We start from the raw sequence: 18,107 nt of genomic DNA, 5'->3' as shown, positions 1-18,107 counted from the left end.
TTAAAACCGGTTCGAAGTGTCAAGCCCCTCACAGTGCCTGGCTGGAGAGAGCGATGGCGAGGGGCCCTGACGAGCGCCACCGCTCCTCTGTTTCTGCTTCCTCTGGGCGCTCACTGAGTGCTGGGACTGGAATGGGCCGTGAAGGCCAACTAGGACTGGGCGTTTAACGGGGCCGGGGGAGGGGGCAGCCCTTGACCTCCTGCAGACATCCGCAAAGTGTGCGAATGGAACTTTTTACAGGAAGAAGGGCAGCCCCTTTCGTTAGATCCCCTTTCTTGGGTGCCCTGACCCCGAGCAGCACCAATCCAGGGCCCCCCTTTACGGGCAGACAAGGAAACAGGTCTGGATGCGGGGGTGGGGAGACTTGCTCACAGTCACTTGAAGGTGATCCGGCCTGGTGGTGATTCAGGCCAGTGTCCCTCTCTGGCCCCCAGAGGGATGGCTGGACCCTGGGGGACCCTTAGTCCCCAGACTTTTAGGCAGGAGTTAGCCCTTGGGGGAGCACAGGGACTCAAGGGACCGTCCAGGCCTGGGGGTGAGGAGAAGTTCCTCCCCAAATAAGGTCGGACTGCACCCATCAGCTGCTGCACAGAGCTGACCACTAGCTCCAGGCGAGTGAGCACCTGTGAGCGGTGAGGGGGGCTGGACGGGGGGGGGGGGGGGGGGGGACTTGAGCCTGGAGCCAGAGCCCTGGGCTACAACCCTGCTCCTGTTCCCTCTCCTGGGAGATGGGGACAGTAACAGCATCTGCCCCCCAGTCCTGCGACATAAGAACTCAGTAAGGGCGCCTGGGTGGCTCAATGGGTTAAAGCCTCTGCCTTCGGCTCAGGTCAGGATCCCGGGGTCCTAGGATGGAGCCCTGAATCGGCTCTTTGCTCAACAGGGAGCCTGCTTCCCGCCCCCCTCTGCCTGCCTCTCTGCCTACTTGTGATCTCTGTCTGTCAAATAAATAAAATCTTTAAAAAAACAAACCCAACTCAGTAAAGATGGATCTTCCTCCCTCCCCCTCCCATCCCTCAGCTCCCCGGCGCTTCCTCTCTGCGGGGAAATAAGGGCAGAGACCAGCCCTGGGCAGGGAAGGGGGCTGGCGGGCAAGCAGGAGAGGCCTGGGGGCAGTGGAGGTCACCCAGAAGGCCAGAGGGAAGCTACCTGGGCTGTTGACAGCCAGCATCTGGGCACTCTGAGGTCTCGAGGGCAGCTGGCCGTTGTCGCTGAGGGACTGCTGCCTGTGCACGTGGGGCCGGGAATGCTTGGCCTTGTGCTTGCTCATCCCGGAGACGGAGGCTGGTGGGGGACGGTGAAGGGGAGGGTCCATTCTGAGATGCTGAGTGGGAGCTCTGTGGGGACCCATGTGGATGGGGAGAGGGCTGCAGGGCCGCTGGTCGCGGCCGCCTTAGCGGGGGACCTTCCGAGTCGGAACTAATGGATATGCCCCTTCTAAGCACTCCATTCATTCCCATGTCCATCCATCCAACCACCCACCCACTCAGATATGCTCTGAGGACCTACAGCCGTGAGCCCTGTGCCTGGTGCTGGGTGAGTTCTGACTTGGGCTCAAGTTCAGGAGGCCAGGTGGCTGGACAGGTGCACACGAGCTCTAAGAGCAGGTGGAGCTTTGGGAGGGGGCGGGGAAATTCAGCAGGTGGTGGGTGCTGAGGAGGGGCACTTTGAGTTTTGAAGGAGGGGTAGGACTGGGTCCTGGTGGTGCTGGGAACAGAGGCCCAGGTAGGCAAGCCGATGAGGCAGCACGAGGAGGAAGACTTCATGAATGTGTCACAGGGCCATGACGTCCCGGCTCATTGGCTGAGACTAGATGGCTGTCCCCGACCTGCCAACACTGACCTGGGGCTTTGAGAGTGTTTGGAATCGGAGCAATAGCAGGAGGAGGCACCCAGGATCCAGTGGTCCCATGGCCTTCCAGGAGCTGGGCAGACCCCGAGGGACTCCTGAGCAAGGAGCCTGAGGAGTCTCTGGGCCCCTGGGACACTCACTGTCTTTGGTCAAGATGCCCGGCAGCCTTGTATCCATCCGTCCCTTGTAAATATGTCCATCCAAGCCCAAGATATCCACCTCATCATGCTGGGGGCGGGGGAGGGATATCCATTACCACGTGGCCCCTAGAGCATGCCCTCTGTTCCTTCCTCCATGAGGGCGGTGGCACTGAGGGACGTCCTCCCCCGACTCCCAGATCCCTCCCCCAGGCTCTGGCAGTGCCAGGGCGAAGGGAGGGCCCGTGGTGGGGGTGGCAGGGCTCGCTGGGCAGGAGGCCCAACAAAGCCGGAGTACCAGAGGCTTTCAGAAACAGCCTCCAGGCAGAGGGCTGGTCATCCACCCTTCTGGTGACATTTTCCAGAATGACTGGAGAACGTGGGGTCCTGTGAGGGCCCTCTCTCTTCACTCCCAGGCAGCACCCCAACCTTCATGGCGATCTGGACCTCCTCGGTGGGGTACAGGCCCTGGGACAGGTGCTGTAGACGGCTGCGGCGGTAGGGGTACGTGAGGGTGTGGCTGCCCCCGCAGCGCCGGGGGACGCTCGAGTACACGTAGTCGGCTGTCTCCGGCACCCTGTGGTGAAGATGGCAGTGTCACCAGAGCCGGTGTCCCCTAGGACCCAGCTATGGGGGGGGACAGCCAGCCGGGGATGGGACAGCTGTGTCAGGGGTCTCCAGGAGCCAGGGCAAAGCAAACTCGCTGTCGGGCCACCCTGAAGACCACTAATACCCTCTTTCTCCTGCCCGCCGTCCCCCCTCTTTGGCAGGGCGTTCCCCAGCAGTACACTCACAGGGCTGTGGGTGGGCAGAGGCTGAGCCCCGCGGCCAGAGGCCCCATCTGTGTGGTCCTACCGTTTGTAGCAGGGGGAGCTCAGGCACTGTGCCTGCAGCAGCTCCCGGATCATCTGGCTGCTGGCCCGGACTGAGCCTCCGAAGTGGATCTGCACCTTCTCAATGTCCATCAGCATCTTGGAGTGCATGGTGCGCAGGCGCCCCACGCTCCGCTCCATGTGCGCCAAGTCGCCCCGAGGGAAGGCGGTACCGCCCAGCTTGAGGCTGTGGGGCACAGGCCGGTGGGTAAGGGGGCCACGCCAGTCCGAGCCCACACTCAGACCCAGGCCCACTCCAGCCCTTTATCTGTGCCCTTTTAAGCAGGACCCTGTGTGGACAGGCGCCCTGCCCGTAGCACCCCAAGGGACCACAGACGGGACGGGGTGGAGGCACACTTGGCCCTCCCTACCTGGAACCCTGAGGGCTCCAAAGTGCAGTTTGAAATCATCCTTAAGGCTGAACCCCCATCCTTGGGAGATGGAAATGCGGCAGGGAGGTGGGCAGGAGCCCAAGGAGTGTGCATTATGTCCCCACCTCCTCCCCCAACAGCCACTGAGCCCACCCTCTGGCTGGGTGACATCGGACCCCTCCCTTCCTCCCATGCTGGGGCTGCTGAAGCATCTGGGGGTGTGAGGAGGGAGAGGTCCCCCGCCGGCAGCCTCAGCAGTGTCCCTCCGGCACCCCCAACAGGAGGGACTCAAAGGCAGGTGATTACTAAATAGGCCTCCATTCCTCCTCTTATTGGGAAGAAGTGGGGGGCTAGCTGAGAAATTACTCCCTGCCCCCCACTGTCCAACCAGGAGGAGGAGCCTCTCCAGAGAGCCACGCGCCCTCCAGCGTCTGCCCCGGCTCCCCTGCGAAGCCCCGCCCGGGAGCCTGCTGCCCCGTACTTGCGGCTCTGCTGCCGGACCTGCTCCAGCTCGAAGATAGTGTAGGGGCGGGTGGAGCGGTGCCCAGGCAGGGCTGGGCCCACAGGAGTCACCGGGATAAATCTGGGCAGGGGCAGAGAGAAGAGGACGGTTGGAACAAGAGAAATCCCATTCCTAAAGCCAGGACTCCACAGTCTACGTGCCCGAGGAGCCTTCCCGTCCAGGCTGTGGCAGAGGGAAGGACGGAGGTGAGGCCTGTGGGAATGGACCCGGGGGAGAGGAGCCGAGGAAGGACAAGTGTTGGAGGCAGGCAGGGAACAGAGGAGGCGCAGCACAGCTGTGCCCGCCCCCGTGACAGCCACCAGCTGGGGTTGGCCAGGTGTGGGCACTCACTGTCCAGTCACAGCTGTCTCCAAGGGCCGGTCACAAGAGAGGCAGTGGAAATGTGCCAAGAGCTGCCTGTGAGGAGTGGGATACACGCAGAGGGTGAGTATCCTGCCCGGACGGTGGGGAATGGGAGAGACGGAGAACACAGACGGCCTTGGGCCCTCTGCAGGCCCAGCGGGCCGGAAGCTTGGCTCACCAGGGTGGCAGGTCCCAAGCCACCAGAGGCAGATCTAGTCCCTGTTCCCTTGGAACACCCTAGCTCCTAGGTTTGCCTGCTTTGGGGTACCTCTCCAGCACCCACCTGTGCCAACCCAAAGCCAGCAGGGTTTCAAAGGGCCCCAACGGAGGCCCTGTGTGAAACTCGGGCGCCCTCTGGTGGCCAATAGTGGAAACCCGGGGATTCAAGCCTGCCCCAGGGCAGACCAGGGGACCCCTTGGAGCAGGCTCGCCTCTGGGGACTGTGGGCCCATCCCTGCCTCGGGGCCCCAAGGAGCACACCCGTGCCAAAGAGTCTTAGCCTTCTCTCCCCACCCTTCCTCCAGTGCAGGAGGAACCAGCCTAAGATGGAAGAGCTTTTCAAGCTCTCAGATTCTATCCCTGCAGCTACGGGATGGTCCAGTGGGATCAGCCTCTCCCCCAGGGCACACTGCGCTCGCTGGTGGGGACCCCCCTCCCAGCCCCCCGCTGTGGTCCGCACCCCACCTCCGCATGGCCGCCGCCTCGTCCGCCTGGTAGAGGGGAGAGCGCTCCTTGAGCTGCTGGCGCAAGGACTTCCAGCGGTCTTCCAGCAACTTCTTCACGGGGTCCAGCTCCAGGCGGTCCAGCTGCGGGTGGCCGTGGGTGAGTAGTGAGCACTGGGATAGGCGGGTTGGGGCAGTGAGTGATCTGCCCTCACCTTGCTGTCCATCTCCACCAGGAGCTTGTCCAGCATCTTCTGCCAGTCCTGCTCGTGGTCGCTCATCTTCGCCACCAGCTCCTGCATCATGTGGTTCAGCTGCTCTGTGGTGGCATCGAACTGGACACGGCTCACTTTGGCCGCCAGGGCGCTCTTATCAGCCTTCTGCCCGCAAGAGAGGAGGGGGCCCCAGGTGGGAGAGAGCCGGGGCAGGGCCCCATGGCCCTGCAACAAGCCTGGACACTGAGCTTCCCCCGGGCTCCGCTCTACTCCTGGCCTTTCAAAGAAGGCCCTGTGAGACCTCTCGGGACACAGAGCGGCTCTTCTGGGCCTGGCCCGCCCTTACCACGTCAATCTCCATCTCCAGGTGCTCTCTGTTGGCCTTTTCCTTCTCGAGCTTCTCTATGCCCTGGTACAGCACCTGGGAGGCGGGGGCGCGGAGAACGAGGAGCCAGGATGGCAACGGCCTCGCACCCCCCCCCACCCCTACCCCAGCCACCCGCGGGCCCCTCACGTCAATGTCCTTCTGCTTCTGCCGGTGGTCTTCGATGAGGCTGCTGGTGGTGATGTAGAGCTTCTCGCAGTCGCCCTGCACCTGCAGGATGGCGCTCTGGACGTGGCCCAGCAGCTCTTCATCCTGTGGCAAGAGGCACAAAGGCAGGCTCCCTGGGGCCGCTGCGTGGTGTTACTGCCCCGCCGGGGCAGCCCTTAGAACATTGCCCGGAGGCTCCTGGCTGGTTGGTTCAGGCGGTGAAGTGGCTGCCTTCGGCTCAGGTCATGGTCGTTCCAGGGTCCCGGGCTCCAGCCCTGTGCCCAGCTCCCTGCTCAGCAGGGCAGTCTGCGTCTCCCTCTCCCCCTGCTCGTGCACTCTCTCTCTCAAATAAATAAAATTTTTAAGAAACCACCCAGCAGGAAGGCCAAAGTTGGGCCCCCTTCTGGCTCTCCACAATGCCCCCCAGACCGTGGCAGGCTCTCTGCTCTGTGTGTCCCCCACCCCGGCATGTGAGCTTCAGCCCCCACTTCCCCATGGTCCAGCCTTGAGGGACCTGGCCCCCTGGAGGGGGTGCCCAGCAGAGGCGATCGAGGCTCCAGAGCGGTGTGCTGCCCTGTGGCTCCTGAGAGCTGGGGTGTGGGCTACTGTCTTCCCACCTGCCCTGAGCAGGATCTCAACTCCAGAGCCTAAGAGGCAGGACTCAGGGACTCGAGAGACTCTCCCTGCCCCCACCAGCAAGACTGCCCTTCGCTGGGGAATTGAGAAGGGGACTGGGATACTGTATACTGTGTCAAGGAACCTGCTATGCCAGTGTCCCCCGAGGCACATGAATGCATGGCCTCATCCCCACGGAGCCAGGGTTTCGCCATGGTCTCATGTCCCCAGAGCTAGTGCTGCTCCTGCCCTCGCTGTGACCCAGTGAAAGGACCAGGGACTTGTGTGGGGTCAGTAAAGGGCTCCACCTTGGCAAGCTGGCCCTGAGGCCAGTTAAGCGCCATCAGCCGCTCCTCGGTTTGTGGGTCTCCAGGCTGTGGCTCCCCGCCGTGGGGCACAGGAGGCCATGCCAGGAGGGGGGCGCCAGTGGGAGTCACCTGGCTCTGGAGCTTGGCTTTCTTGGAGGGCCGGGAGGCAGCCAGATTGTTGACCATGTCCTGAAGCTGCTCGTAGCGCTGCACCAGCGTGCTGACCTGGTGGCTCAGGTCCAGGCTGCAGGCGGGGCAGGTGGCCTCCGGGTCAATCTGGCCAGGTTCCAAAGTGGACAGCGTCTTGTGAGGAGCCATGCTCAGGGACAGCAGCGTGGAAGATGAGGCCAGCATGTTCTCGATAATCGCCCTGAGCTTGTCAAGCTGGGTGTGGACAAGAAGGCAGGTGCAGAGCAGTGCGTGAGGCATGGCCGCGGCCTGTCCACACGGCCGCGGTCTGTCCATATCGCCAGCCCCCGCGCGATTCAGGCAGTCACTGCCCCTGCCAGGGCCCCTCAGAGCGCAGTGCATGTAGGAGAGGCGCCCAGGGTCCGTCTGTTAAGTAGTGAACAGAGTTCTCGGCGAGGACGCCCTGATGCTGAATAAAACCCTTACAGGATGGAGGTCTCCGGACCTTTCTCTAGTCAGCTCGTTGATCTGGTGTGAGGACATGTCTCTCTAGCTAAACCCTCGAGTGGTGACGTCTGTTAGTCCACCAACACTTACAGGAGCTTGACGACACCCAGACACAGCTCTGGGCCCTCTGCTGCTCACACATGCTCTGTTCCCAGCCGGGATTCAGTAACAAGAAATCAGTGGGACGGGTGCTACTTCTGCTGCAGGGGTCTCTCCTGCTCTGGGCGGGAGCAGACGCCTTCCCCTGGCTCTCCTGTCCTCTTCTGTTTCCCGCAGTCCCTGTGCATCACCGCACATGACGGGTCCCGGGTCGGCACCCGGTTCTGGGTCAGCCAGTCCCACAGCCGTGGGACCTCTTGCCTGGCTCAGAGAGGGGCTGGGCCAACTGAACCCCCTCTATTGGAAGCGTGTAACATCGCGGGGCCAAGGCAGCCCTTGTGGGCCATATGCAAAGGCTGGCTGGGAGCACGGTGGGAAGGAGATGTGGAGGTGTTGGAGAGAAACGGGTACGGACGGGGACACCGAAGCACAGGTGCGCACAGAACCGGACATGAAGGACGGAGCCCGGGCAGCCCCGGCCAGACTGCCCCCTTGGCCTGGAAGGTCTGCCTTTTCCAGCCTCCCCCCACATCGATGTTCTTTCAACCAAGCTCCCCTGGGCCTGAGCTCAGTGAGACTCCTGCCTGCTCCCAGAAGAACCGGCCCTCTTCGGAAGTGCCCGTAAGCGTGGCAGAGAGCCCGTGGGCTAAAAGGACAGACTGATTCTCTAGAAGAGAGGAAGGTGCCTCCCCGAAGTATGGGCTTTTCAGTGGAGTTGTGAGGGGTAAGTTGGAGCCCGCTGGGTAAGTGGGGGTGACAAGGACATTCTGGGACAAGGGGCAGCGTGGGAGCGCAGCTGTGTATTCAGAGGCAGGAAGCGGAGATGGCGGCAGATGGGGAGACTGGAGGCCGGTGCCCTGAAGAGGCTGTGCTGGGAGCCGGGCCTGCCCAGGGCAGAGTGTGGCTCCCGGGAGAGCCCTGGAGGTTGCTAAGCTTAGACGTGAGCTGTGGACATGATCTTCTACTCCTAGAGCCTCACACTGGACAAGTGGCTTTGGGGTCAAGACATGGTACATGCTGGTGGGGTGTGGGAGTGGCCCAGAACCGGGCCTCTATCCCTGAGGCACTCCTGACATCAGTCCCTGTGGCCCCGTGGCTTTTCCCATCCGGTCCTCCTGCAAGTACTCACAGGGCCAGTCCTGGTCCGGACGCTCTTCAGTGGGAGTCTGGGACGACCGGCGATAGCATCCCTCAAGATTTAAAGGCAGATGCTATCGGAGCGCCTGGGTGGCTCAGTTAGTTAAGTGTCTGATTCTTGCTTTCCCCTCAGGTCATGATCTCAGGGTCCTGGGATCGAGCCCCGAGTCGGTTTCACACCTGCACAGAGTCTGCTTGTCCCTCCCTCTGCTCCCTCCCCCCGCTTGTGCTCTCTCTCTTTTTCTCAAATAAATACATAAAATCGTAAAGGCAGACACTAACAAGAGGATGGAAAGAGCCCACAGAATGGGCGAAAGCGTTTGCAGAGGGTGCGACCATAGCCCCACCCTCCATGGCCGACTGAGAAGAGCCTGGTCTCACCTGGTCCTGCAGGTAGAGGGAGGCTTCGGAGACCGAGTGCTCCATGCTGACCTTGCCCCGCTCTTGGCTTTCCCTCAGCTCGGCCAGTTCCTTCTCGATGTCAGCCACGGTCACTCTGAGAGACATGCAGAAGAGACGGTCTGGGCCCACATGTCCCACGAGGGACAGAGGATGCGCACCACGGCTCTTGGGCCCACCCCACGGCAGGCTCTATCTAGGGAGTTCCAGGCACTGCTTGTCCGGAAAGTGGGTGCCCACGTGCCGACCTGAGAGGTTTCTAGGGGGTGGGACCCCCCCCCCCGCCGCCGTGAGAGGGCCCTGAGGGGGCTCTGACACGTGCTCTCCTCCAGCTTCCGTCTGGGGAGAGACTGCTGCTGCTGGACTGGTTTTTTTGTTGTTTTGTTTTAAATTGTTTTAAAATATTTTATTTATTTATTTGACAGACAGAGATCACAAGCAGGCAAAGAGGCAGGCAGAGAGAGAGGGAGAAGCAGGCTCCTCGCTGAGCAGGGAGCCTGATGTGGGGCTCCATCCCAGGACCCTGGGATCATGACCTGAGCTGAAGGCAGAGGAATTAATCCACTGAGCCACCCAGGTGCCCCTGCTGGATGGTTTTAAGAACCTCGAAAACTTCTACCAGCTACTTGAACTACATATGGACACCCTGAAGGGCAGACACAGCCAGGGTCAAAGACAGGGGCCAGTTCAGACTGTGAGTGAGCCAAAGGCTGCCAACACCTCCTTGGCTGGGGCGAGGCGATGCCCAGACACAAGTTGCACTCAGCAGGAGTGTTTTACCTGAGGATTCCCAGCTGCAAGCTCAGCGAGCCATTCTTCAGGTCTTTTCCTGTTCCGTGTTCACCGTTGTCCTCCAGGATCTTCTGCATCCTCTCCATCTACAAACCCAGCGGAAGAGGAAGGTCAGGCTTAGGCCCAAGTTCTTGGCCTTCTGCATATGTGTCCGCAGCCCGAGCAAGCCCCTTTCCCCGAGTCCGCGTCCTGATGCAAGCCTCTAACAAGAACCATTGGTCAGTCTGTCCCTTCTGGACATCCATCCATCCATCTGCCCACCCTTCTATCCATCCGTCCCACGGCTGTGGACAGCTGGCGTTAAGAACCACTGAAGAGGGGCACCTGGGGGGCTCAGTAGGTTAAGCCGCTGCCTTCATCTCAGGTCATGATCTCAGGGTCCTGGGTCCTGGGATCGAGCCCCACATCGGGCTCTCTGCTCAGCGGGGAGCCTGCTTCCCCCTCTCTGTCTGCCCCTCTGCCTACTTGTGATCTCTCTTTCTAATTAATTAATTAATTAATCAATCAATTAAATAAATAAAATAAAACCACTTAAGATCCGGGTAGCCCATTGCCATGGCCACTGGTCCCGAGAGTCCCCCAGACTTGGCTCCAAGGCTGCTGTACTCCCCATGGGCTTTGTTGGAAGCGGCCCCCACGTAATGAAAGAGCACTGGCCTCCTTGATGGCTCCGCCGGGTCTCAACAGCTTCGAGCATGCGGTGTGAGACCCTGGAACTGAGCATGATGTCACCTGAGGGACATTTCCTACCTGAGAGGCTTGTGAAAATCCAACGAGATAATAATGCCAGCCCAAGGATGGCGCCATCCATCAAAATACCAGTGGCGAGTGGGGCCGCAGGCCCTCAAAGGCAGAGCGCGCAGGACTCCTTTACTTACCTTTGCTTTCTCCTGCCGAACTTCTTTGGTTAAGGACTTTAAAGTGTTCAGCTGTTCCTGCAGGTCTGGGGGTATAGCCTTCTTGACTGTGAATAATGGAGGCCTTATTCGTCACAAGGGTTAGATCTCCAGCAGGGATCTCCCAACCCCTGTTTCCAGCCCCCATGGTGAAGCCCCCACAATCCCTGTTCCCAGCCCCCATGGCGAAGCCCCCCCACCCCCGCCAGCAAACAGCAGGACACCCCACTTCTGCTTTTCCCGGTGACTGGGGAGGGGGGATGGGACGGAAGGAAAGAGGGGTGTCCTTACCCTCTAAAAAAATCCACCTAATGCTTATTATCCTGAAGGACTTTGGGGCTACTAACCCACACTTCCCACCCAACTCTCAAATCTTAACTATTCTCTGGGCCCGTCCGCTCCGCACGGACCAAGGTGAAGTTGACCTCTTCGGCATCCTCCTCCATCCTCCCACCGGCCCCCACGGCCGTCCGGATAGTCGGCCAGGGCATCCGAACCGCCTCTCTCCTCCTGAGGCTGCTTCGCTCCGAGTCGTTTAATTCCAACTTTTGGACCCCAAAGGCTATAGTAGAGCCCAGAAATGCTAAGAAGGGACATGCTATTTGCAGCGACTCAGGAAGCAGACCAGCAGCCAGAGGAGGCCAGGGGATGCCGGATACACAGACAGCAGCCCCTCTTCTGCACCCCTGGAACCCACCCATGAGGCCGAGCAGGTACTGGATCTTCTCTAGGTCGGTCTGGCCAGCCTGCTCCTCGTCCAGCTCCTTCATGTTCTCCTTGAGCTCTACATAGAGGCCAAGGAGCTCTCCCATCAGACGAAATGTTTCCACTGCCATGGGGAAGGTAGGAGCTAATTTATCCAGCGAGTCTCGTCTCTCGCTCTGGAAATCGCTCTTTTCGGAGGAAACTCCATGGAGGTCGCTGAGAAAGTCTGTGCTCCTGGGAAAGGCAGGCTGGCCTGAGGCATGTATTTGTTTTGGATCCAAACCCATCTGGACACGTGGATCTACCTCCAGGACATCTGGGCCGTGAGGGCCAGGATAGGATCGGTCCCAGGATTCTGGGATAGAGGATACATGGTCTTGCTGTTCTGTGCCTGCTTGTCCCTGGCCATGCTGATCTGGGCCAGGCGAAACCAAATGCTGTTGAGCTCGCTGTACAGATCCCACATGGGGGCTTAATGGTGTCAGGCCATGCTGGTCTGTGCCACGATGTAACAAACCTTGCTGGTAAGTTTCTGATAAACCCTTCTGGCCAATACCTGGTGATGCCAAACCTTGATTGGCTAGGAGTGTTGACACCTGACCATGTTGATATCTGCCAGGAGGTATTACACCAGGGTGATATGGATGTGCTAAAGATCTTGGAAAATCTGGGGCAAATGCTGGAAAGCCACGCAGCCTTGTGCCTGCTGGTATCACACCTGGTTGTCCGGTACCAGGCTGCCTCAAGCCATACTGATCAATTTCAGGTTGAACCAAACCACGCTGATCAGTACTAGGCTGCATGAAACTGTGTGGATATGTACCAGGCTGGATCAAATCACGAGGATAGGCACCAGGTGGAACTGAACCACGAGGATAGGCACTAGATTGACCCAAACCTTGTGGATAAGCACCAGGTTGGACCAAACCACGTGGATAGGCACCAGGCTGTACCAAATCAAGTGGATATGCGCCAGGTTGAATCAATCCAGGAGGATATGCTCCAGGTTGAGAAAAGCCACGTGGATCTGTGCCAGCCTGCACCAAGCCACGCTGATCCACTCCACGATGCCCTAAACCAAGCTGATCTGTACCAGGTTGGACCAAACCACCCTGACCTGCACCAGGCTGGACCAAAGCAGGCTGAACTATGCCAGGCCGAACCAAACGAGGTTGACCTGCACCAGGTTGCACCAACCCACGTTGATCCAGTACAGGCTGCACCAAGCCAGGCTGACCTGTACCAGGCTGCACCAAACCACGATGGTCCATGCCAGGCTGTGTCAAGCCAGGCTGACCTGCGCCAGGTTGCACCAAACCACGATGGTCCATGCCAGGCTGCGCCAAGCGAGGCTGACCTGCGCCAGGTTGCACCAAACCACGATGGTCCATGCCAGGCTGCGCCAAGCGAGGCTGACCTGCGCCAGGTTGCACCAAACCACGATGGTCCATGCCAGGCTGCGCCGAGCCAGGCTGACCTGCGCCAGGTTGCACCAAAACACGATGGTCCATGCCAGGCTGCGCCGAGCCAGGCTGACCCGTACCAGGTTGCACCAAACCACGCTGATCCATGCCAGGCTGCGCCGAGCCAGGCGGAGCCATGCCAGGTTGCACCAAACCACGCTGATCCATGCCAGGCTGTGCCGAGCCAGGCTGACCCGTACCAGGTTGCACCAAACCACGCTGATCCATGCCAGGCTGTGCCGAGCCAGGCTGACCCGTGCCAGGTTGCACCAAACCACGCTGATCCATGCCAGGCTGCGCCGAGCCAGGCTGACCCATGCCAGGTTGCACCAAACCACGCTGATCCATGCCAGGCTGCGCCGAGCCAGGCTGACCCGCGCCAGGTTGCACCAAACCACGCTGATCCATGCCAGGCTGTGCCAAACCAGGCTGACCTGCGCCAGGTTGCACCAAACCACGCTGATCCATGCCTGGCTGTGCCAAGCCAGGCTGACCTGCACCAGGTTGCACCAAACCACGCTGATCCATGCCAGGCTGTGCCAAGCCAGGCTGACCCGTGCCAGGTTGCACCAAACCACGCTGATCCATGCCAGGCTGTGCCAAGCCAGGCTGACCCATGACAGGTTGCACTAAACCACGCTGATCCATGCTAGGCTGTGCCAAGCCAGGCTGACCCATGACAGGTTGCACCAAACCACGCTGATCCATGCCAGGCTGCGCCGAGCCAGGCTGACCCATGCCAGGTTGCACCAAACCATGCTGATCCATGCCAGGCTGCACCGAGCCAGGCTGACCTGCGCCATGTTGCACTAACCCACGCTGGTCCATGCTAGGCTGTGCCAAGCCAGGCTGACCTGCGCCAGGTTGCACCAAACCATGCTGATCCATGCCAGGCTGTGCCAAACCAGGCTGACCTGTGCCAGTTTGCACCGAACCACGCTGGTCCATTGCAGGCTGCGCCATGCCAGGCTGACCTGTGCCAGGTTGCACCAAACCACGCTGATCCATGCCAGGCTGTGCCAAGCCAGGCTGACCTGCGCCAGGTTGCACCAAACCACGCTGGTCCATGCCTGGCTGTGCCAAGCCAGGCTGACCTATGCCAGTTTGCACCAAACCACGCTGATCCATGCCTGGCTGTGCCAAGCCAGGCTGACCTGTGCCAGTTTGCACCAAACCACGCTGATCCATGCCAGGCTGTGCCAAGACAGGCTGACCTACACCAGGATGCACCAAACCATGATGGTCCATGCCCGGATGTGCCACGCCAGGCTGACCTGCACCAGGCTGCACCAAATCACGATGATCCATGCCAGGCGGTGCCAAGCCAGGCTGGCCTGCACCAGGTTGCACCAACCCACGCCGATCAATGCCAGGCTGCACCAAACCAGGCTGAGCTATGCCAGGTTGTGCCAAACCACGGTGATCTGTGCCAGGCTGCATCAAGCCAGGCCGACCTGTGCCACGTTGCACCAACCCACGCTGATCGATGCCAGGCTGCGCCAAGCCAGGCTGACCTGCACCAGGTTGCACAAAACCACGATGATCCATGCCAGGCTGCACCAAGGCAGGCTGACCGGCACCAGGTTGCACCAAACCACGCTGATCCATGCCAGGCTGCACCAAGACTGGCTGACCTGTGCCAGGTTGCAACAAACCAAGTTGACCTATGCCAGGTTGACCTGCGCCAGGTTGCACCAAACCACGCTGGTCCATTGCAGGCTGCGGCATGCCAGGCTGACCTGTGCCAGGTTGCACCAAACCACGCTGATCCATGCCAGGCTGTGCCAAGCCAGGCTGACCTGTACCAGGTTGCACCAAACCATGCTGATCCATGCCAGGCTGTGCCAAGCCAGGCTGACCTGCACCAGGTTGCACCAAACCACGCTGATCCACGCCAGGCTGTGCCATGCCAGGCTGACCTGTGCCCGTATGCACCAAACCACGCTGATCCATGCCAGGCTGTGCCAAGCCAGGCTGACCTGCGCCAGGTTGCACCAAACCACGCTGATCCACGCCAGGCTGTGCCAAGCCAGGCTGACCTGCACCAGGTTGCACCAAACCATGCTGATCCATGCCAGGCTGTGCCAAGCCAGGCTGACCTGCGCCAGGTTGCACCAAACCACGCTGATCCACGCCAGGCTGTGCCATGCCAGGCTGAACTGTGCCAGGTTGCACCAAACCACGCTGGTCCATGCCAGGCTGTGCCAAGCCAGGATGACCTATGCCACGTTGCGCCAAACCATGCTGATCCATGCCAGGCTGTGCCAAGCCAGGTTGCACCAAACCACGCTGATCCATGCCTGGCTGTGCCAAGCGAGGCTGACCTATGCCAGGTTGCACCAAACCACGCTGATCCATGCCAGGCTGACCTGCACCAGGTTGCACCAAACCACGCTGATCCATGCCAGGCTGTGCCAAGCCAGGCTGACCTGTGCCAGTATGCACCAAACCACGCTGATCCATGCCTGGCTGTGCCAAGCCAGGCTGACCTGCACCAGGTTGCACCAAAGCACGCTGATCCATGCCCCGTTGCACCAAGCCAGGCTGACCTGCACCAGGTTGCAACAAACCACGCTGATCCATGCCAGGCTGTGCCAAGCCAGGCTGACCTGCACCAGGTTGCACCAAACCACGCTGATCCAAGCCAGGCTGTGCCAAGCCAGGCTGACCTGCACCAGGTTGCACCAAACCACGCTGATCCATGCCTGGTTGCACCAAGCCAGGCTGACCTGCACCAGGTTGCAACAAACCACGCTGATCCATGCCAGGTTGTGCCAAGCCAGGCTGACCTGCACCAGGTTGCACCAAACCACGCTGATCCATGCCCGGTTGCACCAAGCCAGGCTGACCTGCACCAGGTTGCACCAAACCACGCTGATCCATGCCAGGTTGTGCCAAGCCAGGCTGACCTGCACCAGGTTGCACCAAACCACGCTGATCCATGCCCGGTTGCACCAAGCCAGGCTGACCTGCACCAGGTTGCACCAAACCACGCTGATCCATGCCAGGCTGACCTGCACCAGGTTGCACCAAACCACGCTGATCCATGCCCGGTTGCACCAAGCCAGGCTGACCTGCACCATGTTGCACCAAACTACGCTGATCCATGCCAGGCTGACCTGCGCCAGGTTGCATCAAACCACGCTGATCCATGCCAGGCTGTGCCAAGCCAGGCTGACCTGCACCAGGTTGCACCAAACCACGCTGATCCATGCCAGGCTGTGCCAAGCCAGGCTGACCTGCGCCAGGTTGCACCAAACCACGCTGATCCATGCCAGGCTGACCCATGACAGGTTGCACCAAACCACGCTGATCCATGCCAGGCTGACCCATGACAGGTTGCACCAAACCACGCTGATCCATGCCAAGTTGGAATGACTCACGCTGATCTATTCCAGGTTGGACAGCCAAATCATGCTGACTTATAACAGGTTGGACCAAACCACGCTGACCTGCACCAGGCTGCATTAAAGTAGGCCGAACCGTGCCAGGCTGGAACAAAACACGGTGATCCATTCCAACTTGGACCAAACCATGTTCATCCATTTCAGGCTCCACCAAAGTGCGCTGATCCGTTCTAAGTTGGGCTGAATCTTGCTGACCTATTCCAGATTGTGTCAAACCAGGCTGAACTGCACTTGGCTGGACCAAACCAGATGGATATACATTGGGCTGTACCGAGTCAAAAGGATAGGCAACAGGCTGTCCCCAGCCACTGGGATATGCACCAGGCTGTGCCCAATCAGGTAGATCAGCACCAGGCTGGACCAAACCACTTGGATCTACAAGAGTCTGGACCAAACCATGCCGATCTGCACCAGGCTGCACCAAACCACGCTGACCGGCTCCCGCTGGTACCAAACCATGCTGGTCTGGCCCAGGCTGTATTATATCATGCTGATCTGTGTGAGGATGAGTGAACTCAGATGTTTCCAAGCTGGGCTGTACAAAACCTTGCCGATCTGCAACAACTTGCATCAAACCAGGGGATGCCAAACCACGTTGATGTGTGAGGTGTGGAACCAATCCCTGTTGATCCACGCCAGGTATTAAAAATCCACGCTGATCTGCAGCCAGGGGCACCCATCCGCGCGGATCCACACCAGGCTGTTGGGCTGTGCCAGGAAGTCCTGTGTCATACTGATACGCGCCAGGTGGAACCGTACCAGGCTGAACTGGGCTAGGTAGTTCCCATCCTTGCTGGTGTGTGCCGGGTACCACTGGTGGCACCATCCCATACTGATCCGGGCCAGGTGTTACCAAGCCCCACTCATCCATCCCAGGTGGCATCACACCGAGCTGACCCACGCTGTGCGGTACCACAGCACGTGGGTAAGTCCTGGGATGCTGCCACACCAGTGGGTCCACGCCATGTGGTCCCAATCCATGCTGATCCGGCCCGGGCTGGATTCGACCCAGGCTTGCATCCACCCCCCAGTGCTGATCTGGGTGACCTTGATGCTCATCTCCGGCCACAGGGCCTGAGGATAGGTCCTGTAGGGTGGGACCAGGCTGTGCTTCTCGTTCCTCTTTTCTTAGATGGGCTGAGCTGTGCAACGGCAGCTCTCTCGTCCTGGGGCGATCTGACTCTACTCTGGATTGGGATGCAGATGGGTGATGGGTCTTTGCCAGGCCAGCTTCGTCACGGGCCCTGGGGTGCTGTTCTCTAGCAGGGAATGTGGCAGCCGAGGCACCTCTGCCTTGTTCCCTGGTGACCCCTTCAGAGGGGTTTCTTACGCCACCAAGTCCTGAAAAGGTCTGATCTGAGCCATAAGCACGGGGAGAATCCACAGCCCGGTCAGCACTTGACCGCTTGATGGGGACTCCGCCTTGAAGTATGTCATCTGACGTTGCGGACGCGTGCCCTCTGCGCTGAGGGAGTCCCGTCATTGTCTCTGAGCCCTGGGTGAAGAGGAAGAGAGAAGTCAGCAGCTGCAGGTAGAAAGGACTCCCTCACGCTAAGACACGAAGGCAAGAACATCCGGGACATTGGATTAGGGTGACTTGGGGCTTTTGGAGAAGGATACCCTCTAGTCCCCAAACTAGGCTAGACACAAAAACTCTGACATTCTTGAAGGATACGTCTTCAAGGCTTTGAGAATCTGCACATTTGCAAATGGCATCATAATATGTCAATTGCCCTCATAAAAGACAGCAGGAAAAGGGGCGCCTGGGTGGTTCAGTGGGTTAAAGCCTCTGCCTTCAGCTCAGGTCATGATCCCAGGGTCCTGGGATCGAGCCCCATGTCAGGCTTTCTGCTCGGCAGGGAGCCTGCTTCTCCCTCTCTCTCTGCCTACGTGTGATCTCTGTCTGTCAAATAAATAAAATCTTAAAAAAAAAAAAAAAAAAGACAGCAGGAAGTCCTGGACAATACCAGCGATCTACTATAACTATTGCTCCGCCTACAAATAAAGCATGAGTCATTTATTAAGTTCACAATATAAAGTTTGTCCCATCATTGGCCCGTTGTTGATGGCAAAAGTATCACTGCCAGGCAAGTGAACCATGTATCCAAAATGTAAACGCATAAACTCCGGGGCCTGGAAGTTCCA

The 18,107-nt window shown here is 59.6% G+C and overlaps 1 protein-coding gene across 6 annotated transcripts in view; it reads right to left on the bottom strand.

Moving 5' to 3' along the window:
• The window catches only part of QRICH2 (glutamine rich 2), a 34,311-nt gene that overhangs the window by 829 nt on the left and 15,375 nt on the right, over positions 1-18,107 (bottom strand). The window contains exons 5-20 of one of the 6 annotated variants that reach the window (XM_045085862.1): positions 12,450-17,457; positions 11,085-12,389; positions 10,370-10,455; positions 9,480-9,577; positions 8,682-8,796; positions 6,558-6,812; positions 5,488-5,610; positions 5,320-5,394; positions 4,974-5,138; positions 4,781-4,902; positions 4,085-4,150; positions 3,713-3,814; positions 2,844-3,047; positions 2,418-2,565; positions 1,992-2,079; positions 1,150-1,284 (exon numbers count right to left, since the gene is read on the bottom strand). In XM_045085862.1, the coding sequence (XP_044941797.1) occupies positions 1,150-1,284; positions 1,992-2,079; positions 2,418-2,565; positions 2,844-3,047; positions 3,713-3,814; positions 4,085-4,150; positions 4,781-4,902; positions 4,974-5,138; positions 5,320-5,394; positions 5,488-5,610; positions 6,558-6,812; positions 8,682-8,796; positions 9,480-9,577; positions 10,370-10,455; positions 11,085-12,389; positions 12,450-17,457 (8,095 nt within the window). Of the gene's footprint in view, positions 1-1,149; positions 1,285-1,991; positions 2,080-2,417; positions 2,566-2,843; positions 3,048-3,712; positions 3,815-4,084; positions 4,151-4,780; positions 4,903-4,973; positions 5,139-5,319; positions 5,395-5,487; positions 5,611-6,557; positions 6,813-8,681; positions 8,797-9,479; positions 9,578-10,369; positions 10,456-11,084; positions 17,458-18,107 lie in introns of all 6 variants that reach the window. The other 5 variants (XM_045085863.1, XM_045085865.1, XM_045085864.1 and 2 more) reach the window with 5 other exon arrangements.

Source organism: Mustela putorius, unplaced genomic scaffold (assembly GCF_011764305.1).
Source record: "Mustela putorius furo isolate JIRA1106 unplaced genomic scaffold, ASM1176430v1.1 tig00000873_pilon_pilon_pilon, whole genome shotgun sequence".
NCBI classification, from domain to species: Eukaryota; Metazoa; Chordata; class Mammalia; order Carnivora; family Mustelidae; genus Mustela; species Mustela putorius.
The sequence above is the reverse complement of the archived record's forward strand: the minus strand, read 5'-3'. Positions and strand labels throughout refer to the sequence as shown.